At 45.8% G+C, this 23,488-nt stretch overlaps 1 protein-coding gene across 1 annotated transcript in view; it reads left to right on the top strand.

Moving 5' to 3' along the window:
- Window positions 1–23,488, top strand: part of CACNA1I (calcium channel, voltage-dependent, T type, alpha 1I subunit) — a gene marked incomplete at its 3' end in the record, with an annotated part of 51,721 nt that overhangs the window by 9,541 nt on the left and 18,692 nt on the right. The window contains 17 exon segments of the mRNA XM_009075939.1: window positions 1,020–1,420; window positions 9,282–9,433; window positions 10,252–10,437; window positions 11,119–11,236; window positions 11,719–11,874; window positions 12,340–12,430; window positions 14,337–14,539; window positions 15,754–15,799; window positions 15,802–16,169; window positions 17,080–17,180; window positions 18,241–18,364; window positions 19,210–19,278; window positions 20,393–20,577; window positions 20,916–21,042; window positions 22,145–22,270; window positions 22,731–22,820; window positions 23,259–23,451. Of these exon segments, the coding sequence (XP_009074187.1) occupies window positions 1,020–1,420; window positions 9,282–9,433; window positions 10,252–10,437; window positions 11,119–11,236; window positions 11,719–11,874; window positions 12,340–12,430; window positions 14,337–14,539; window positions 15,754–15,799; window positions 15,802–16,169; window positions 17,080–17,180; window positions 18,241–18,364; window positions 19,210–19,278; window positions 20,393–20,577; window positions 20,916–21,042; window positions 22,145–22,270; window positions 22,731–22,820; window positions 23,259–23,451 (2,736 nt within the window).

Below are 23,488 nucleotides of genomic sequence, written 5' to 3'. Positions count from 1 at the left end.
GCAGGTCTTCCAGAGCTCTCCTCTCAAATTGAGTTGCTGTGTGACCTCAGGAGAGAGGTGAAAAGAGTAGAATTGCAATAGGGTATCACCTGAACTAAGGGAGCAATGATGAAGAAGTCTATTTGATATGCAACGGCAATGGAGACAATTTCTCTTGACGGAAGCACATGGTGTTGTGTAAAATTAGACACAAGATATCATTTAAATTGGATTCCTGGCTGGAAAAGTCACTGTAAAAGTGGTTTTATAGAGTTAGTATTAAGTGCCTGCTGACGCCTTTCCTAAGTTATGCTCCCATTAACAAGAAAAAGGCAGATTTTCCTTCAGCTGGTCTTGCATACTCAGACTTTCATTTTCTTTACTTGCTGGGAGAAAAGTTTCTGCATGCTTCATACACTGTGTTAATGAATTTATTGCCTCATTCCCCCAGTGTCCATTTGATTTTCCAGGTCCAAGTGGAGGATTAAGGAACACAAATTTAGTTTTCTCATTGAAGTCAGGACATCTGTTCTGATTCAGAGTACAGGCTACCAGGAGGAAGTGTTCTTGTGCTACCTCTTCTGGCTTCTTGAGATGCTTTTCTAATCTAGTTTCCCTAACTTACAGACTTCAGCTCAGCCTGCGGGTTCTCTGACCCCACTTGTAGCAGGTCAGGCCAAAAGAAGCTCTTGTGATCATTTTCCCCCTCAGTTCCTACTTATCACAAGCTACTGAGTCTCAAGCTGCAGTTCCTGCATCAGACAAAACAATTCTTTCTCTGATGGATGTGAACCCCTGTTGAGCCTAATCACTGGCAGGCTGAACAGTGCCATGCCTTTGGAGACACAGCGCATCAGTGGAGAGCTCCCAACAGCAATGGCTTTTATTGCTGCCCTTGAGATGATGTGTCAGTGTTTAATAATCCTTAACAGCTAAAAAGCCTGCTTACCTTGTCTAAAGACTCAAAAGCCAAACAGGTGTCCACTTTTGATACCTTTATCAAAGCCTTCTCCTTTAAGAATAACCATTTCTCTTTCCAGGGTTTTGCCCGCAGCACAACTCTCTTGGCTGCCCTCCTCAGGGCTTGATCCAGCCCATTGCTGTGACAGCAACCTCTGATCCCACCAACTGCCCCCGATGCCATAGGGTGGAGCACGAAGCATCCCGAAGGCTCTCTGTCCTGGATAGTGCTGACTCAGACCAGGAGGATGGAGGAGCCAGTGAAGGGGAAGGAGAGGGAAGCAGAGAGGGCCAGGGTGCCTCAGCGCTGGAGAAGGAGGAGGAGGTAGAAGAAGGAGGATGGCTGAAGCTCTGCAGTGACATGTGGCTAGAAGTGAGGGTCAAGCTTCGAGTGATTGTGGACAGCAAGTATTTCAACCGTGGGATCATGATCGCAATCCTAGTGAACACTATCAGCATGGGCATTGAGCACCATGAGCAGGTAAGGCGCCTCGGGGCACAGGGTGGGCAGTGTGGACTGCTGAGTCCTGCTGGGGGTTATGGCCTGGCTAAGCAGCTAATGCAACTCAGTAGAGGCAGAGATTGAGCAATTTGGACCCCAGACTGCAGCACAGATGGCCCGAGCGTGCCCTTGGAGAAAGCCTCAGGATCTTGCAGGGTCTTTTACTTCCTTATCCCTGCACTTAATCACTTTCACTGTCTCCGTGTATCTTCCTCTCACTTCTTTTCGATCCCTCTCTTTTCCTCCTCACTGTTCATTCATCCCTGTTTTTCTTCTTTTGCCCCATCTTCCTTTTCCTTCTAGTTCTTCTTTACCCTCGTCTCTTCCATCTTCCTCATCTCTCTCACTCATTTCTCTCTTCATTAGCTTACCGAATCCTTAGTCTATTCGGTTAATTTAATGTGCCCTCTGGGGATGTCACAGGCACTTCACCAGCATCTCAATTCAAATCCATCAGCTTGCTAGCCTTCCCAGCTTAATTAAGAGATGCCTGAGCACACTCTAGCTATACAAGGCTAAGAAAAGCACCACATCCCATCTCCAGTCATTTTGGGGTCTCAGGCACCTTGATCCTTTCCTTTGCCCTGAGAACAAGAAGTGATAGATAGGTCAGACACAAGCGGAAGATGTGAGCACAAGTTTGACTTCTACACCAATAGTATGCAGGCAACTCTGAGTCAGCAGTGCACTTTATCCTAATATCAGAACTGTGAGATGAAGAAGGATTGTATGCGCTTGTTTCATAGCTGGGAAACAGAGACTGTGTCTTACTTAGTGATGTGCAGAGCCAACTTCAGAAGGTGTTAAACACACCTATGACCTTGTATCTGCATTGCTAGCTGGTAGCTCTTGCTGCACTTTGTGTTAAAAGAGTCCATGCTGTAGATCCCTGTCTCATATCTATGCTGCCAGTCTGAATGTGACCATGATTCGCTCCATATGTTGGCCCAGATCACAAAAGTAAGAGATCATTGCACTACTGAGATGCTGACTGCATCAAACCTTTGGAGCCAAGATGAAGTCTAGTCCTGAACAAAGTCTCAGGCAGCAAAGAGACAGACAGTGAGTCTGGTTCAAGCGAGGCACTCAGATTTGTCCTGTGCTGTATCAGGATGGAGATATCTTGAGACTCTGTATCTTAAATTCCCTGTTTGAGGCAACACAGTGTCTGAGCCAGTATTTGAAGCCTCAGATGTCTGGATCCCACCCACGTACCAAGCTTTAGACCATTTTTCAAAGCCCAGCTAGTTTCTGATACAAGGATTGGAAACCTTAATTTGATCCCAGAATGCAAAACTGCTCTGTATGCTTCAGTACCAGAAAAATACTGGCAGGAGCTCGGAAGAGAGGAGAATGAAGAGACTGGAGGGGTTGACTCATGAAAATAGATAAAAAAGAGCCATGTATTTAGCACACAGCAGAGAGATGACTAAGGGCTGGAGCCCAGGGCAATTTGGAAACTGCCCACTGATGTTTTAAAGATGTGAGCACCAAGCAGGGAGAGCCATTGTTCATTTTGGTTTATTGGAGACAGCATGAATTAACAGTTTAATGGAAGAATATTTAAGCTGGTGGTAGAGAATTCACTTTCATGTTCTGGCTATTGTATGTACAGATTTAAGCCCTTCTAGGATGACTCTGCTGTGTTTGTACAGCTTGCAGTGGAGTGGGATTTGCCTCTGTAGCCTTGGGGCTTCTAGTAGCAGGTTCTTAATGGCATGTCCTCAAAATTATGCTATCATTTTTTATCCATAAGTAGCTAGGAAAAGCGTATGACCCTGCATGCTGTTTCTACTAGATGAGATGTCAACCAAACTGATCATAACTGGAAAACGTGGTGCAGTCTGTTTATTTAAAACGTGTACTGAATTCTGTTTCCCTGAAACAAGAAAATGAAAACATATTCAGACCATACCATGAATTTCAGGTCCTTTTCAATCAGCAGTTAACTCAGAAGCACACAGGCATTTGTACTTCCTTTGCTCTCTTTCAGTTTTACTCAAGCCACACTATCAGTACATCTCAGACTGGTGCTTCATTGCCTCCTTCATTTCTCTTTTTCCTGTTATTTTTTTCTCCCATAAACAATTTTTCACAGAACAAAATCTAGCAAAGCTCCTGTGCCCACCAAGATCTGTCATTTGCAGGGTGCCACCATCCTTTGGCTGAAAAAGCTTCTGTTGCTTCATCACGTGAACGTCTTCTGGCCCTGAACTAATGTGTGTAGAGAACTCTTGAGCTTCTGTTTTCTGGTGCATGGAAGATCACAACCCCAGCTAGTCTCTGGGGACATATCTGGCTGGGCAAAAGGACATGTGAAGGTGTCGTAGGTTTGAGCAGTCCTGGGAGCAGCTCACAGCATGTGCATCAGTTCCTTGCTGCTCCACTTTTTCACAGACCATTCACAGGACAAAGCACCCATCAACCACCAGGTTAAGGAGTGAGAAGTACTCCAGGAGTGAGGCACAAGGTACAGGCTCAGAAACACAGGAACCTGAGGGACAGAGCCCACACTGAAGTCTCACCTTCAATTCCCAAGTCTTGACTGACAGACAGAAAATGTGAATTAAAACTATCTGTTACAATTCAGGGGTTTAATATTCACAGCATTTTTCTGCCAGGAGACTTAACCTCACCAACTCAAACAACTTTACTCAGATTTAAAGCATCTAGGAAATTTGCTTTGTTTAGCTTATTCATCTAGTCCTTTGTCCTGTCCTGATTGTGCGGCCAGGGGCATCTGTCCATCTCCTTATATATTTCTTGTGAGGGAAGTCAACTCATTTTGGGAGAAACTGCACTGCCGTGAGTAATTTCTAATCCATGATCTTATCTCAAGTTATCACTTGTAAATAGATAAGTTTATTCAAATCCACCAGTGTGCAACATACCATGTAATAGTCCCAGTGTTAGGCCTTCAGATATTGCTGAGACATTGCATAAACTAAACACCATAAATTCAAACTTTGTCCTGCTTGAAATAGTTTTTGCAGTTCTTCAGATCTGCTTCTATTTGAAAGTGTCTATTTTTAAAATCCAGTGTAGAAAATATTAGATGCTTGTGCCTGTCCAGAAGGATCCTTTTAAGAGGCTTACTTTTTTTAATACTAACAGTGGATCTGGTGCTGCTCACTCTTCTCCCTTATTCAGCATGAGGATGAAAGGCTGGTCCCAGATGAATGTCCCAGGCTGCCTTTCTCATCATGTATTTCTGGAATGGGCTGTTGGACTCAAGCCTCTTTGCCATTAGCAGCCATTTTAGAGAGTTGCTGAGTAACTTGCTTTATCTTCTTCAGTATCTAATTACAGTTTTCCTTCATACATCAGACCAATACTTAATGAGGTCTTTCTGTGTGGATAAGAAGATAATCCCTTGTTTCCTAACTCAACCTGCCTTGTGGATCAGTACCTTCATATCCTTTAGACTGTATGATTTCCCTTTATACCAGCATTTATTGCATTCACAAGTTCATATTTTTCAGTTATTGCTTCTCTTTTTACTATTTGCTGCTTGTCAGAAACATTCAGCAAATGTCCTGGACAGCTCATGATACTGACATTTAGCAAATGTAGTCTCCCTGGGGTGGTAGATGAAGCCACATTACTTCAGTCTTGTAAAACTAGGGTGTAACAAGCCATCACGAAATCCTGCACTGGTTAAGTGGTGGTGATTAAACTAAGTAAAAGCTAGTTGGTATGTTCCACGGCTGATTTCTACAGCTCTTCTGATTATTGCCAAGTGACTTTGAAATTGTGAGTAACAAGGGACAGGCTGGAGAGACCCCTTTATGGAATATTTCTGTCTTGTGCTCTCACAGGCAGGTAGGGCTGATCTGCATAAATCACATCAATTACTCTTCAGTTTCTAGGCAGTTGCGAATTTACTCCTGGTTAGGAGGAACTTTTCCTGCAGGGGCTTCATGGTGATCTGCATCTTCTTAACCTTTCCTATAGTGCAGGAGTTTCTAGCTGCTGTCAGATAATGGACTAATTACATTTGCAGTCTAATCTGACATAAGAACTCCAAAGTTAGAAAGAAACTGAAAAGGAGAAAAAAGCTGAGCTGCTGCCCTCTATTGCCCCAGTTCCAGTTTCTGATCACTGGACATGAGTTCTGAAGTAAATCTGAATCATGTATTTCACTCTCAGTATTTAATCTACATTGTTTGAGATGAAGGAGTTTATGCCATGAAGATGTGAATTAGATAGTTTCATGGATTTGGGTAGAGATGCGTACACAAAGTAGGTGAACCATTCTGGTTAAAACGTTGGCTCTAGGCATGCTTTGCCCCTGGGATCTCTCTCCCCTTCAAGACACCCTCCCTACCCTGATACTCCGCTCCCATAGTTTTGTTCAAATTTCATTCCTAGTGTGATGGGTAAATCAGTCTATCCTGTCTTGTTATTATGAACAGACTTCTTGTGTGGAGATTTCTGGTGTTTCCTATATTTTCTTGGACTAAAACAGACTTGAGTTCAGGCCTTTCCTGGTGGATGTTTCAATTTACAGTTGCTAGGTAAACCTGGGAGGAGGAAGTCTCACTAAGGGTTTTGATGATGAATAGTTGAGTATTGTCTGTGAGAGCCTAGGAAGCCCTCACAACTGTGAGGTGACACTTCCACTGCGTTGGGGGTCCTGTGTATCAGTAGAAAGAAAAGAAGAATAACACTTTTTCCCTGTTTGCTGGTCCTGTTCATCAAATTCACACTTCCCTGGCCAGAGCTAGGGCACCAGCTGTGTCCCAGCCACCTGCCACATCCGTTGTCACTTATGGCCATACTGGCCAAGGAGCGAGGACATCCCCACTCACAACACAACCCCTGGTGGCCCCTACCCTGCAGCCCTGGCCCCCAGCTGATGGCTCTTTGCAGTCTGTCAGATTACCAGTATCTCTAGAAACTGCTGCAATGCTGGATCTGCCCTTAGCCAGTGAGCATTGCCTCTACAGTTGGCTTCCCTCACTTTGCATCCTCTTTTTCTCCGAAGCTTATTTTCTTCTGCCTTTACTTTTTTCCTGCTCCATTTAAAAAAAAAACCATTTTTTTCCTTTTTTACTTATTGTGGGTGCCAGTGAGTTTATTTTAATTTATTTTTTTTTTCAGATTTGTTTTTTGATTCTTCTTTTGCTGCCTTTCTATCTGTCCATCTCTTCTTTCTTTCCCTGCCCAGTTTTTCCTATTCCTCTCTATAGGAAATTTGCTTTGCTGGGGCTGATTGATGTCCCATTAGACAAAGATTAAAAGATGAGGCTTGACTAGAGAAACAGATGTCAAGGAGGGAAGGGAGAGACAGAGGAACAGGTGACCTTCTCTACAAGCAAGAGTTAAGCATGGCTTTTCAAACATCAATTGCTTCCTGTGACAGCACAAGAGAGAATGTATGGAAAGCAGAGAGGAGGACAATTCACCATCATAACCTGTTGGTTTTTATACACTGTTTATTTCCACTGACATAATCATTTGATTCAGACTGAAATTGGCATCTCTGTTTAGCTTGTAGACCTCATGTTCCCATCAAGTGTCATTACTGCCTGGCTCTCCATGAAGTGATCTTCTCCCTTCCCATGTGCACTTGCTCATTCTTTCTCTCTCTTCACTCTTATCTCCCCTCCTTTCCCCCTCATTTTCAGGATGGTTTTGTTATTCAAATGTAATTACGGATGGAAATTGAGCATCTCCCCTTTTTTCATTTTAAAGAGAATGGACTATTTTAATAAAAAGCTGCAAAAAAGAGTGCAAGAAATTAGCAAAGGGCATGGGAAGCCACAGGTGTGAGGAGCAGTTTCCAGTTCATTTGCTCACCTGGGAGGATCTGGGCCCCTGGGGGCTTCAGAGCAGGGGTTAAAGCAGCCCCCAGCCTCAGGCACAGAGTCAGAACCAGAACTGCATTCCTCCTTCACTTCCCCTTCCACTAGTTGAACGAGTAACATGCACAGCCAACACAAAGGCTGCCCTTGAGAAAAACAGCAATTCTGCAGTGCACAGGGAGAGACCATGACTCCCCATGGCACATAAATAGTGGGCACTACTATTGATTTCATGGTAAAGATATTGGCTCTGACATGCAGGGATTCACTTTTTTGTTTCGCAGTGCCAAGAATGTCTGTCCTCTTGCCCTGAATAAGAGACTTTTGCAGTTTTCTTGTTCCCATCCATTTTATGTGATGCTTAGAAGAGTGGCTTGGTGGCCAGGCATAGATCAGACCACTGTGAAGAAAGATGTAACCTTGTCTAAGGTTACCTACCCCAAGATAAACATGGAAATTTGGACCAGAGGAGCCCTGAAGAAGTGCCTTGGAGCTGCTGTGCCTTGTCGCTCCACTTGAGAAGGCAGCTCACCTTAATATGGAGCAGACCCCCAGCAGCTGCTGCTTGGGACAGTGATGGCCAGCAGCATGATACAGCCAGGTGAATTGCCCTAGCAGTCTCATGCAGTCTGAAGGCCATGGGTTGTCTAGCCCAGTCCCAAGGTGCAAGCTGTTACCCTGAGAGGAATGCTTTTTCTCACTTTGGGAACATTTTGTACCTTGCCATTGCCACGGAAGTCTCCCTGGACTATGTACATGTGTATGTGAGTATGTGCAAACATGGGCAGGCTTGCACATGTCTTGCCCCTCGTGCATCTGACCTTGTGTGAGACCTCAGCCCTCGCTGTTTCGCCTGGTGCAGTCCTAGTCCCTGGGTGAGACATAAGTTCATCACAAATTCAGTGCATGGAATGTCTCCATTCCACAGGGAACAACAAGCACAACCTCTGCCTCCCTCATTTCATCATTCCTGAGGAAATGGTCTAGACCCTTTCCTGGCCTTATCAGAGAAGTTTCCAAGGCTGCACACACTTAAGAAAAAGTCACTAATTCAGAAACTTGTTCCACTGATGAACTCCTTGAAACACATCTCATATGCTCAAACACGTCAGTCTCTGCTGGCGAAGAAAAGGACTGAAAGATATGTCAGAGATTCAGCAGAAAAAATGCCCAAGGCAGGGTCAGATTGCCTTCTTTTTCTTTCAACACAGTCATCTTGTGTCATCCTTGGAAGTTTTCACCTTGTGCATTTGCCTTTCTCCTCTTGCTGTCCATTTTTCTCTTTTCTTCACCCTGTCCTGCTCTTCCTGTTCCTTACAGGTAGATGTTAGCAATGTGCCCCTCCTTGCTGTTGTCTTACTCATCCTGATGGATATTTGCTTGGGTAATTATTTGGAACATGCTGAGGATAGAGGCTTAACAAAAGACTGATGGAGCAAGGCCAGGAAATTAGTGCATGCCAAGGATTTGATGGAGGGAGGGGAAGAGATAAATGGGGAAGGGGAAAAAAAGAGGGGAAAGAGGCAGAGAAGTGCAGTGAGATTTAGAGGAAAATGGGGAAATGTTTTCCTGTTATTCAAATGTTTTCAGAATTTCAGGGGAAAAAATGTGCCAGAGACCTATGGAAAGCTCAGAGGAAGAAATTCTTGAAGGAAGAGGTTGACCACAAATCTGCTGCTTTTGACCTGCTGCAAAAAAATGCTCAAGTTCTGTGCACAAAGTAAAGCTGCCTTTAGCCAGGGGAACAGGATATGGAGTGGGATGTGGGAGGCACTTGGTCAGCCTTGGCTATGTGAATGACTGAGGGGCTCCTGATCACCTCTAGTACAAAAAATTATTAAGGACATAATCTATGAAGGTAGCAAATGTGCAAAGGAATTGGAGTGCAAGTGGCTAACTAGCTCATCTCTAATCTCACCCACGAAAGCTGTGCAGCTCCCTACAAACCCTGTTCCCTGGGAAGAGTGGCACTTTATTTCTCATAATTTCAGGGCTCTTTCATTTCTGACTCTCTGAATTTTCATTCTCTCCAGCCAGAGGAATTGACCAACATTTTGGAGATCAGCAATGTTGTCTTTACAAGCATGTTTGCCCTGGAGATGATCCTCAAACTTGCTGCTTTTGGTCTTTTTGATTACCTTCGCAACCCCTACAACATCTTTGACAGTATCATCGTCATCATCAGGTGACAAGGGCATTGGGGATCAACTGAAATACACATAGAAAAGAGTACCACAGTGCTTGCATGCTTTTTAATATGCTTTTTCATAAAGGATTTAGCAGCTATACTAGGAGGAACTGAACTGATGCACGAGGCCAAGGGCTGGGAGACCAAGATGTCTTTTCGCAACACTTGGTGACGGTGCTATGCAAGCCACATAGCATTTGTTTCTCAGTTCTCTTCTCTGTAGAATGGAGGCAACTGCAACTGTCTTGTTAAGTCCACAACAAATATTAGCTGTGAAATATTTTTAAAAAGCACAAATTGAGGATTCTAGAAGAGTTTAAAGTGTGATAGAAGAACTTGTCTTGCTGGAATTTAATGCTGCAATCCTTTCCTCATTCCTGCAACATGCAGTGCCACATTCATGTTCTTAAGGCACAAATGCAGCTCTCTGCACATAAATATAAGCCTACAGTATGTACTTCTATCTTGCTCAAACAGATTTTCTCTCTTGCTCCTTTATACTTGTTGCCAGTGCAGAGGTGGTGTGATAGAAGAACTTGTCTTGCTGGAATTTAATGCTGCAATCCTTTCCTCATTCCTGCAACATGCAGTGCCACATTCATGTTCTTAAGGCACAAATGCAGCTCTCTGCACATAAATATAAGCCTACAGTATGTACTTCTATCTTGCTCAAACAGATTTTCTCTCTTGCTCCTTTATACTTGTTGCCAGTGCAGAGGTGAAAACTTAGCATTTCCTCTTTCTTCTTTCCCTTCTGTTCATTCACTTGTCCTTCATTTTGTCTCTCATGGTCTTTGTGCCTCTCTGGACCATAGCATCTGGGAGATCATTGGCCAGGCAGACGGGGGCCTCTCTGTGCTGAGGACTTTTCGACTCCTTCGGGTGCTGAAGCTGGTGCGTTTCATGCCAGCACTGCGCCGCCAGCTTGTGGTGCTGATGAAGACTATGGACAATGTAGCCACCTTCTGCATGCTCCTCATGCTCTTCATCTTCATATTCAGGTGAGGAGGCAGTTAGTTGTTTCACAGTGTTTTGAAGTGGCACTGCATGGCTCATGGACACAGCAGTTTTAGAACAGGATTGCATAGCTCATCTTGCCCACTGCACTAGGCTAAGGCAGCACTGACAAACATTTATTTATTCAAAAGGGCTGAACTTACTTGTGCCGTAAATTGAGTTCAGCAGCTGAAGACTTTGGCCTGGGTGAGGTGGAGAAATAACTGCCACCAAATGCGGACATTGAGCATAATGTCCCATCACAGGATAGGTGAAGTCTCTCGGTAATCAACTCTGGCTGCAGGAATACTTCAGTCTGGAGGCTGCCTCTGGAAGGAGGGTAACAGGAAGCAACCAAGACAGATTGTCTGTGTGTCGCACGGATGCAAGATGAAGAAATATGGGAACAAACAAGAACAATAGAGAGGAAAGATCTGAATGATAGGTTGAAGGGAATATGTGAGTTCTGAGTCAGCACAGATGGAAAGCAAGGTGGTTTTGGTGAGCTACAGGGGTGCAATATGTAGTTCCTTCTTCACAGATAGGTCCCAGTGGTCTGACTATGTTGTTATACCCTTTGCTGCTCTGATGTCATATTAGATTTTTGGGAGGAAAAGAGAATAATGAGCTCATTGTGGCAACAGAGGTATTTATATTTGACACCATCTCCACTTCTTGTCCCAAAGCATCCTGGGAATGCACATCTTTGGTTGCAAGTTCAGCCTCAGGACAGACACGGGAGATACAGTTCCTGACCGAAAAAATTTTGACTCCCTGCTGTGGGCCATTGTCACTGTCTTCCAGGTGAGCCCACTTTGCTTTCTATGGGTGGGCCAGGGCAAAGTGAAGAGGATCAGGAGATCCTTTTTCCTCATTGCAAAGAATTGCACTCCTGACAGCACAAAAGGCTGCATAAAAGACTGTGTTATGTGGTGTTTGGAGGAAGAACAATTGCATATTGTAACCCAGCAACTGGTGTATCTCTCAAACAGGGGAGCTCCTTCCTTCCTAGGAGAGAGTTTGCAAAGGTCACTCATGTGGTGACCGCTCCCAGGTTTAACACTGTCGCCTCAGCACATGACTGCCCTCATGATCACTCTTGTTTCTCCTAGCTTAGCTAAGGTTTTTGGTACAGTGCCACAGCTGGACAATGACAGTGGGTGTGTGGTTATGGGGAAGTTAAGAGGCCTGATGTGGTCCTGATGTGTATTCTTTCACTGTCCTTTTCTGAGAATCCCCTTCGTGTTCTTCCTTCACGTTTACATGACCTCTGCTCCTGGTTGCAGATCCTAACCCAGGAGGACTGGAATGTTGTGCTCTATAATGGCATGGCCTCCACCTCACCATGGGCTTCCCTCTACTTTGTGGCTCTCATGACATTTGGCAATTATGTACTCTTCAATCTGCTGGTGGCCATTCTCGTGGAGGGGTTCCAGGCTGAGGTGAGTTGTCACCGAGGCCTCATCAGGAGGAGGAATAGAGGTGCTAAAAAGGGAACCTTTGTGACACTTCAAGGATACTGGAGTGGAGGACTTCCAAAGTATCACACCTCTGTCATTTCGTTTATGGAATTTAGGGTGGTCTTCAGTAAATAAAAGAAAACAAATAAAAACAGAGAAAAAAAAAGTGTTAATTCTTGCAAGGAAAGGGACAGGCTCTGTGGAAGGGAATTCATACTTTCTGTCCTGTGCAACACAACAGACCCTACCCAACTCGGGTAAGTTTTTTGCCCCACCAAAAGCAAGAATGCAGTACATCAGGTATCCCAAATTACACAAGATTCTTTCCAGTGATCACACTGGATGCCTGCCGGCCAAGGACTGTTTTGCAGTTGTTCCAGCAATGAAAGACAAGAACAAATGGTCTTTTCTGTTTGAATTCCCAGCTTCTAAATTTGTGTGTTCCAGGGTGATGCCAACCGGTCATACTCAGATGAAGACCAGAGTTCATCAAACATGGAGGAGTTTGATCAGTTCCAAGAGGTCCAGGAAGGCTCAGGTACAGCAGCTCAAACAGTCTCATTTGCTTATGTCCCACTACTGTTTGGTGAGAAATCTGAAAGCAGATTCTGCAGAAAATTCACTCCCGTCTCCAAGAATGTACCCGTTTTCATTTTGAACTTTATCATACTTGTGGTGTTATCTGTGGAAAAACAGACGTGTTTGCATCCTGAGGAATGTGGTAGCTAAGTGGAGCAGTTCTTGAATGACCTCCAGAATGGCAACTAGAAGTGAGAAATGAGACTGTCTCTGCTTAACTTCAGGGGCACCATTTCAGGAACACTATGTCCAAATCTGGGACTCATATTTGGACACAACACATTAGAAAGGACTCAGGCAAATCTGGAAGTCTTGCCTCAGAGGGAGACTAATGAAGCTCTGAGAAACCAGAGAAGTGACTTGATCACTCACTCTGTAATTGTAGACCATAAGGAGATCTTTCTGATGGTAGATAGCTCTTTAATTGAGCAGAAAAAAAGCATAATGAGATTGTAAAGGTTGGAAGCTTAAGCTAGACAAATTCAAACTGAAAAAAGCCAGATATTTTCAAGGAAAGATAATTAACAGTTGGAACAGTCTGTGTACAAATGACCCAGCAAGGCCTCCATCCTTCAAAGTCTTTCCTCAAAGACTGCAACTTTTTCTATAAGAGGTATATTTCAGACAGGACTTGGTGGCAAGGAGCAGCAAGAGTAGCTTACTCTGCAATGGATGGTGAGCCAGGCAGGAGGGTAGGGATTGTACCAGCAGTACTTGCTCAAGGTGAGCAGAGCAGGTCCACTGACACGAGCAAGAGTCAGCCAATGGTTTAGTGATTACTAGGCAAGTCCTCATGGTGGTAGAGGCAGGTCTGAGGTCAAGCCAAGTCCAGCCAGCAAGACAAAATCAGGATCAACAAGGTTCAAGGATGGGCACAGGCATGCTCACAGCATAACCCAGACAAGCACCACAGGCACACATCTGAGCTTAAATGCAACTCCTACAGCAAGGAAGGAGCAGTGACTCCAGTATTGGCTTGTCACAGCTTTTTCCTGCAACCTGGCTCTTTTCAAAGCAGTCTGATCCTAAGTTATATGGCTGCACCATAGCAGTGCTTATGTTGAATGTAGACAGACAAACCCCTAAGATGGCAGATGGGCAAGAAGTTACAGAAGTGTTGATGCAGTCATCACTGTGATGCAGAAATGGGTATGTGGCCTTCATTATGCAACAGATCAAACAAAAAAGATTGACATTAAAATCCAGTACCCTGTCCTCTCTGTGTATCTCAACAAATGCTGGTGGTCATCCACAGCACCTAACATGCCCTACAAAAGTGTTCTGGATCTTCAAGGTCAATGATCAGTCATGGGAAGAAGCATGATGTAGTCGGATAGAGTGGGATGCAGTCTTATGTATGCAGTACTGTTGCAGGAATTTTAAGGTGACCCCAATACATGGATGGCTGTGACTATCCCTACATCTTAGTCTCTTGTTCAGTGTCTCTTCCTAACTGCTTTAAGTAGCTAGTCTGACAGTTGGTGGTATTTGTTCAGACCTGAAGATGCTGGTGTCTGTTCTTGGCATGCAGAAGCACACTCTTGTCCTCTTGCTGCCAGGGTTCACCTTCTTCCTCTGCCTGTCAGCCTGAGTCACCTGTCCACCGCTTTGCTCATCTGTCTGTCCCCGAGGAGAGCTGTGGTCAGTTTTGGAGACTGAGGAGATCACCTTAAAGTCTTCCCAGCTTGCACTGCTTTTGTTACAACACCCTAAACGGGAGGAATAGAAGTTAATTGACGCTAAAGACCTAATGTTCTGTTAGCCGCTGCTGACATGCTAAACTGCTCAGACATTGAAACAGTCACTGGATAGTGAGGAACCCACCTTCTTCTTTTCTCTTTCTTTTTCTTCATCTTCCCACCCAGATCCCAAGCTCTGTGCAATTCCTGTAACACCTAATGGACACTTGGACCCATCCTTGCCTTCTTCCAACCCACCAGTGGCTGCTGGTGGGGTCACCAACTCTTCACGCAATTCCCTGCAACTTGACCAGATCCGTGTTGCCATGGGCTCCCGGAAGAGCAGTGTGATGTCCCTGGGGAGAATGACTTATGACCAGCGGTCCTTGGTGAGTCAGTGAGTATAAATGTGTGTCATACCATTCTTTTGAAGGCCAAGCACTTTGTTGTCTTTCTGCCCTCATCTGAGGATTGCTGTGGAGGATTTCACTGCTGCTGCAGGCTTCTAACACAAGTGCATTGCCTGACTTTACAGTCCATTTCTGTTCACATTATTTATCTAAATTTTCAGATTATTGAAGGCTATTTCCAGATTATTTATCTATATTTCATTCAGTGTGTGATTCCATTCTATATACCTATAGATACATAGATATATTCCCTTGAGTGTGGGAGAGGAGGAACACCAAGAAGACAGTCTCCCTCTTAGAGTGAAACATATTGTGTGCCCTTGCCCTTTCCTTGTTTTCCTAGAGCACAGGTCACAAAATGATGCCTTGAGTGAGTTAAGAGCATAGGAATGTGTAGGTAATGACAAAACCACCAAGTCCCACTACAGATGGGTTTTCTGGGAGTTTTTATTAAAAATATAGAGAAAAATCTTGGCTTGGAGCACCCCACAGCAGATCCTGCTGACCCATAGCTCTTACCCAATGACTGTGGGCTCTCTAGCCAGTGCATCTTAGACCTTGTAATACCTTGTAACATCAGCTTCTGGGCTTTGTACCCACTGATGCACACAGCTCTGGGGGATGGGGGCTTGTGTTGATGCTTAAAGGGCTCATGCCCCTGTTATTTCTAAACAGGGAGAGCTAGCTGCCACATACTACATAAGTTGCTGATGTGTTTGGACTAGACTATAACTGACAAGCCTGTCTCTCATTTCTTCCTTTTACTAAGACTGTACTCAAAGATGGTGTGTCAGATTATCCATCACCCTGTACCTTGTGTTATCCTTTACCCCAGGGCAGTGTAAAAAGCTGCCAATCAGATTTTTTGAGAGCTTTATTCTTGCTCTGTGCTGGTGTAAGTAACAACATCAGGCACCTGGCCTTTGGCTTTATTACTTACCTTCCCCATAAGTGCTTTGCACACAGATGGTGCTATAAAGTAATCACAGCCAACACCACTGCTAACTCGTTATCAATTTATTGTCAGATTTACAGAGATTGCTGCTGAATTTCCACCATGCAACTTGCTCAATATCTGAAAAATGGCCATCTCCTGGCTTAGGGGCCCAGGGAGAAGTCTGTGATCTGAAATAGGATCAGATGCTCCTTCCTTGTGCCTGGAGTCACTGAGCCCTCATCCTGTTCTCTTACAGTCCAGCTCCCGCAGCTCCCACTATGGTGGCTGGGGCCGCAGCGGAGCCGGGGGACCCGCCGCTCCAGCTGGAACAGCCTGGCCCGGGGACACAGCCTGAAACACAAACCTCCCTCTGCTGAGCATGAGTCCCTCCTGCCTGGGGAAATGCACAGGACAGCAGATGGGGAGCCGGATGGGACAGGAAGGGTGTTTCATCACCGCCGGACAGTTTCCCTGGATAACAAAGCCTCTTGTGACCTGTTGGAGTTGGCCTCAGTCCCATCTGGCCACAAAGTGACCCATAAGTTGGGAGCACCACCTGGGACCAGCGAGCATCAGGACTGCAATGGCAAAATGCCCAGTATTGTCAAGGAGATCTTCCCCAAGATGAACAACCGCAAGGAGCGGGGAGAGGATGATGAAGAGATAGATTATGTGAGTACCTCTTGGGGGGAACCTGTGGTTACACCACTGTGCTGTGGGAAACCCCAAATCCATCCTCAAGTTTCAGTCTCTTTGTGTGTGGATGGGAGTGCTTGCAAAGGTACTTTAGAGAAGCTGGAGGACAGACAGCATTGATCACAGATAGGACCTTCTAGGTCCAGACAAACTGAAACCACATTGTCAGGGTGCCTGCAAGGCAGTTGTACAGGTATATGGTGGGAGGAAGGCAGATGTGAGACAATGTACATGGTAATTCGGGGGCTGTTATTTCAGAGCAGTGCAGACAGTGATTTCTACAGGCTAGGAGAGGTCAGGCTGTGGGAGCTCTGCATGGGGAGCATCAGCAGAACAGGGCAGGAAGCATAGGCACCAGAGACAAGTTTTGCTGTGCCAGCCTGGAATACCACAACACCCAATCTGTGATCAGATCAAAGGGTGGGAAAAATGGAGCGAGGGTCAGTAGAAATTTGAACAGACATATATGCTGTATGAAATTCTAAGCCCAAGTGCCAACAGGAGACCTTTCTGTCCTGGCTTCTCATTTAGCTGAGGTGGGCAGGAAACATCACCCTTGTGTAACAAAGCCCCCAGTAGCTCTGAGAAAGCATTATGGACAACATTCTGCTCTGGAAGGGACACCTGCAGTTTTGTTTGTCATGATCTGGGGAGGAAACCAGATGTCTAGACGTAAACAGGCCCTGGCAAGGCAGCTTCTACCTCCTTTTCCATGACTTGTTGCCTTTGAGTTGATTTCCTCATTCAGGAGCTTAGAGAAAGGCAGGTAGTGCACCTGGAAGACTGCAGGTAGTGGTGTTTTGTGGTCAGATGTGAAAGGAAGAACATCTCTCTCAGGCAAATGGGAAGGTAACCATAGGCACTTGCTTCTGCTGCATCCCTACAGAGCCTGTGCTTTCGCATCCGGAAGATGATGGAAGTCTACAAGCCAGACTGGTGTGAGTTACGGGAGGACTGGTCCATATATCTCTTCTCTCCACAAAACAGGTTTGTGCAGTTTTTGCCATGAGGGGGTTCAGAAGATGGGACAGATTCTGCTGTTGTGCTGGCCACATCACCTGACCTGTGTGTCAAGTTCTGACTTTAAACTTACCAGCTGGGAATGTGTATTTTCTCCTCCATTGCCCCTTCTATAGCCAAGCAACATTTCTTTTCCTTGATTCTGGAAATGAAAGGAAGGTTGAGAATCCTAAATAGCTATTGTGATCTTCTTTCCTTTTGGAGCATCCCATTTTTATTTTGTGTAATCATAAATATTTATAGCAAAGCAAGACAGGGAATACTAACGCTAACCCAAAAAGGATAAAGAATGTATTATTAATGACTCCATAATACTGATATTTCCTCCCCTGGTACCAGAACAGTCTCTCCATTTCATTTACAGTCCCAGTACCAGCTTATTAGCAGTCATGTCACACGTTTTAGGGCAAAGTTAGAATTTTTCTTGCCTGAAAAAAATAGATAATTGGGTGAAATTCTTCCTGCTAAAGTGGTCTTTCCACCAGAAGAAAATGTCCATGTACCCCAGCCAGCAGTATTCTCACATACATACATCATCCCTTGCAAAGATAGGGCTTTCATTACAGGTCATGAGGGAAGGCTTTTTGCTCTGTGTGACACCTATGTTAATGGGCACAGTGTCTTTCAGAGTGGACAGAAGTGTGGTCTCTATGACTGCCAATCTGCTTGCCTCTCCTCAGCTTTCAGCATGTGGCTTCTTTGCCATGAGGTGCTACGAAGTGTGAGTTTGGGAGGAAAAGTGGAACTCAGCCTCTTCTTTACCTGGCAAGAGAGGAGCACAGAGTCATAACAGTTAGGAAACCACTCTGGCACTGGGACAATGGGTGGAGGTTCAGCTTCTTGCTCTACCCTTGCTCTGTTCCATGCTCCCTGTGTGTCCATGGACCCTGAGATATTGCCATGTCAAGAGACACCAGTATCAGTAATGTCGCACCTCAGTTTTGGCCAGAACTTTCAATTCTCTGTCCTCATAGCTCCTACCCTTGTACTGCCCAAGGTACAGGTGCCTACTGGAACTCTCTTGCAGGTTTCGCCTCCTCTGCCAAACCATCATTGCTCACAAGCTCTTCGACCATGTTGTGCTAGGCTTCATCTTCTTGAACTGCATCACGATAGCCCTGGAAAGACCTCAGATTGAACACAGAAGCACGGTAAGCACCATCACCTGCCACCTGTGCTGAAAGCACAGCCTCTGACAGTGGTTTCTAAGTGTTTCTGGCACTGGTATGACCTCTGGAAGAACTTCAGCATTAAACACCAGCTCCTACTCATCTGTTCAAATATCTGAGTATTAGTAATTGACATAGCGTGTGCTTCCCCTGCAGGGTCTTATAATGGGGCAACCTAGTTTATAATACAGAAATACTAGTTTCCTCTGTCTTGGAAAGTAAGAGAGTCCACAGGAACCTGCATTTGAGACGAATGGCAAAATGGACAAGGACTGGGAATGAAAGATACAGTAACTTCCATCCTGTAGGAATGGCATACCATCATTAATGTATGCTACTCTTGAGCTATCTTGGAGGTGGCTCAAACTGGCAAGTGAAATGACTTTTTCTGCGTGTCTGCCTTAGAATCCCAGACTCTACTGCACTTATACACAATCCGTGCTCAGTGCTCAGCAGCTCTTTGGCAAGGAATGCTAGGTCAGCACAGCAGATCAGGACTGAACAGTACTGGCAGAATGGTGCAGAGAGTGCCTTGAAACCAGATTTGCAGGATGTATTGCAAATCCCATCCACTGTGCTCTTGCAGAGTTGCATGGGATCCTGTCTCAGCTGTGTCACAGGGCTGAGCCCCAAGGTGTATGAGCTGAAAGCAGCCTAGCACAGACCTCTTCCAAGGGCACCTCCATGATTTCAGCCACTTTCAGACCCTTTACAGGAGTACAAAAGGTATCAAAATCATCAGAGGGGCCTGACAGAGTAACAAGAAAAAGTCAAGATACATTTAAGGTCTTTCTCTGTTTTGTTTTGTTTGTTTGTTTGTTTTCTAGGAGAGAATCTTTCTTACTGTGTCCAACTACATTTTCACAGCAATTTTTGTAGCCGAGATGACACTGAAGGTAAGTTACTGGAAATGAACAGCTCAGAGCTTTTTCCCAGTGTCAAACATGGTTCAGATTTACTCAGCATCCTTTTAAAATCTGTCTATCTTTTCAGCATGCCTGTCCCTCCCTCTACCTTGGAAAAGGCAGATGCTGCCTGGGGTTGAGTCCCATCTTGTCAAATATGGAGGGGATATTTATCCTAGGCTTTAGATCCAATGGGATCTTAGTATCCATAAGGCCATTATGTGTGGATTTTGTAATGATGCCAAATGTTCATTCCCTTTCTCCTGGAGCAAGAATAGAGGAAATAACAATATTAATTATGTGCTCTTAGTTGAGATAATTATTCAGTAGATGTCTAAGTACTGTGCAACAATCAGTATGGAGGGGATATTTATCCTAGGCTTTAGATCCAATGGGATCTTAGTATCCATAAGGCCATTATGTGTGGATTTTGTAATGATGCCAAATGTTCATTCCCTTTCTCCTGGAGCAAGAATAGAGGAAATAACAATATTAATTATGTGCTCTTAGTTGAGATAATTATTCAGTAGATGTCTAAGTACTGTGCAACAATCAGGAAACCTTATTCCTCTTGTGATTTGTCCTCAAACTGTGTGCCTGAAGTTAGACCCCTAAAATTGATATCTGAATTTTGGCCATGATTTTCAGGGTGTTAAGCTGTCTCCACAGCCAGCAATTTCTGTAGCACCTGCTGATTTTGATAACTGCTGACAATCAAACTACTCTCTTAAAGAGCCAAAGCATTGATTTAGGTGCCTGACTGTATGTCCCAGGTGATCTCTGAACTGGGACACTTGTCCCAGGTCTGTGGTATGGCAGGGAAAGGTTTCCTGCATGTTCCCTATAGTGTCCTGTTACTCAGGGAGGTATAGGAAAGGTGAGAAGACACCATGGCCCTGTTACTTCTGGAGTTATGTGCCAACACTTTCCCCAGAGATGTTTTACTTCACAGCGTCCAGGTGAAAGGAAAAGATGATGACAAGACACTTCAGTGTCATGGGGACTTGATAACTATCCCCCATCCTCCCCCTCTCTCCACAGTTGCCCTCTACCAGGGAACATGGAGAGGAGCCATTTACCCCTTCCCCTCTCCCTTCTCTTTCAGGTGGTCTCTCTAGGCCTATATTTTGGGGACCAGGCTTATCTCCGCAGCAGTTGGAATATCTTGGATGGCTTCTTGGTCTTCGTGTCTCTCATTGACATTGTGGTCTCGGTCGCCTCTGCTGGTGGTGCCAAAATCCTGGGGGTGCTGCGAGTCCTCCGTCTGCTGCGAACCTTACGTCCTCTCCGGTCAGAACCCCACTGAGCCCTGCTCGGCCCCCTCTTCCCACTTGTTCTCCCCTGGAAGGGTCCCAGATTCAAATCCAGCTGTGCCAGGCAAAGTGTGGTCTTTGACAAGCCATAAGCTACAGGGAGGTCCCCCTTAGCCTATGGCTCTGACGCTGGAGGTACCTCATCAGACAACAAACCCGTAGGAGAGAAGAGGCTTTTTGGTCACAGGAGAGTGATCTCCACTGATGGGTCACTGCACAGGGAGAGCAGGGGTATGATGCTGCTGAAAATGCTTAGCTTAGGCCAAGCATCCCTGCCCTGTCCATCTGACACTCTTCCCCTTCCTTCCCTTCCAGAGTCATCAGTCGAGCCCCTGGCCTGAAGCTGGTGGTGGAGACACTCATTTCTTCCCTCAAGCCCATAGGAAATATTGTCCTCATCTGCTGCGCTTTCTTCATCATCTTTGGCATCCTGGGTGTGCAGGTAGGTTGTCACTGTCCATCAAACATCCCTTGTGCCCCCATCCCTAATACCTGTACACCCAGGTCCTGCAACCGACAGCGGGAACAAAGCAGAGCAGGAGGGACAGGCAGGATGGGAAATTTTCTGCATCTGCCCTCCTCCACAAGCTGTCTCCCACCATAATGAATCCATAGCCTATGGCAAGGACAGACAGATGCTCAGCAAGTGCAGGCATTGCTGGATGTGAGAGACAGGAGTTAACGCTCACACTTGACAGGAACTGGATCAAGGTTTGGGTCAGTGTTATAGGGAGAGCTCAGGGCTGGCACAGCACAGGGCTGACTGGGTACATCCATGTCACCCCACAAGGGCAAGGAGCTCAGTGCCTGTTTTCATGAACCCTGCCTCCAGTCAGCTCTGTTTCTCCCCCTCACTCTGAGCCCTAAATCCACCCACGACCTTCTTTTATTTTTTTATTTAATCCTCTTTATTTTCGGCTGTTGCATTGCAGAGGAGCAAGGGTGTGGGCGTTACTTCCATCTCAGGGAATGTGCTATACTTAGTCTGCTCTGATGCATCTGTACAAATGCACAATCCAGTACCTTCCATATGGGGAAAAGGAGCCCTGGCCAGAAGAACCACAGCAGTACAGTGCAGCTTTGTGAAGAAAAAAAAAGAAAGTATATGAGAAGTGGAGGATGTTTTTTCTGGTTCTTTACCCTCAGATGAGATCTCCTTTTCCCATCAGTGCTCCCAGTAACTGGGAAGCGGGGAGGGAAGAATACTCTTGGGGACTGACTAGAAGATATTTTTTCCCTTTGCACCCAGAAAGGCTGCTTTAAGGGCTGTCAGATGGTAAGGGCTTATAGTCACTGCTGGCCTGGGGCAGTGGAGGAGGCTGAAAAGCCAGGTGGCCAGGTGTGGGTTTACAAGGGTGGTCCTGGGCCCTTAGCAGTGTTTGAGCCTGTGCTCTACATTGTGTTGATGGTCCTCCCTACCCCTCGTGCTCCACCTGGCTTGCAGCCCTGCAGCCCACCCAGCATCTCAGGAGCTTTTGCACATCCCAGGGAGGACGGGGAACTCTGTGGGGAAAGGGGTTGATGGGGTTACTCCCCTCCCACAGCTCTTCAAGGGCAAGTTCTACCACTGCCTGGGAGTCGACATCAGGAACATCACCAACCGGTCCGACTGTGTGGCTGCCAACTACAAGTGGGTGCATCATAAGTATAACTTCGACAACTTGGGACAGGTAAGTATGCCCACAGCCCCTGCCTCTGATGGGAACTCATCACAGGGTTTGTTTTCTCCTACACATACTCCTCCCCAGGGCACAGATGCAGTGCCTGGAGAGCAGTTATTTGGCATGGGTGTCCATGCAGAAGCTGTGTCACCAGTGGGTTGGTGTCAGGATGATGCTTACAGGTTGCAGGGGAAAGAGGTGGCAGCAGAGAGCTTGATTTTTGTTTTTCCTTCTGACACAAAGCATATGTTCTGCACAACCTCTCTCCTCTGTTGGGTCTGGCTGCACATGGCTTCCTGTCACCCTCTCCCTGTCATCCACAGGGGAAGGAGCAGGTTTTGATGTGTGCAGAGACACAGGCAGGAAGAGCATTTCAGTGCTGTGTGTGTTAGAGCATAAACCCATGATTCTTTTCCCCCAGCCTGTCAGATGCACCTGCTCCACATCTGTTTTGCTTTGTATGTTGCAGGCTCTGATGTCCCTCTTTGTTCTGGCTTCCAAGGATGGCTGGGTCAATATTATGTATAATGGACTAGATGCTGTGGCTGTTGACCAGCAGGTACAAAGACTTCCTTGTGAAAGGATCTTTTCACATTCCTTGTGCTAGTAAGGCAGAAGTATGCTTTAACTTTCTGCTTCAGATACCTCCCTCAAACTAAGAGTCCCTTCCAGAACCCTTCTGAGTCTCACCTATTTGGAAAGGGGCAGGTCCATGGCCTTGACTGGTTCATGCAGGGAGATGCAGCTGTGCCTGTGCAGTGGGCATCTGTAATAATTCTCACCCTCTACTCAGTTTGGATCTTACAGCAGGCCTTTATCTATTTGTAATGATGGAGCAACAATGCCATGTGCCTTTCTGGACATGCTGGCTCCCTCCTGTCCCACAGATGGTTATTTTAATACCTTGTAAAGCAAGAACTGTTAGGCTGTTGCCCACAGCATCCCTATTGCCCTGCTGCTAAGAAAATGACTGCCTCTCTTCTCCCCACTCTTCCAGCCAGTGACCAACAACAATCCCTGGATGCTCCTCTACTTCATCTCCTTCCTCCTTATTGTCAGCTTCTTTGTGCTCAACATGTTCGTGGGGGTGGTGGTGGAGAACTTCCACAAGTGCCGGCAGCACCAGGAGGCGGAGGAGGCTCGCCGGCGCGAGGAGAAGCGCCTGCGACGCTTGGAGAAGAAGCGAAGGAGTAAGGCACAGCCTAAGTGTTTGGTTGGTTCATAGGC

This window comes from Acanthisitta chloris, unplaced genomic scaffold (genome assembly GCF_000695815.1).
Source record: "Acanthisitta chloris isolate BGI_N310 unplaced genomic scaffold, ASM69581v1 scaffold32815, whole genome shotgun sequence".
NCBI lineage: Eukaryota > Metazoa > Chordata > Aves > Passeriformes > Acanthisittidae > Acanthisitta > Acanthisitta chloris.
Note: the sequence above shows the minus strand (reverse complement) of the source record. Positions and strands in the feature narration are given on the sequence as shown.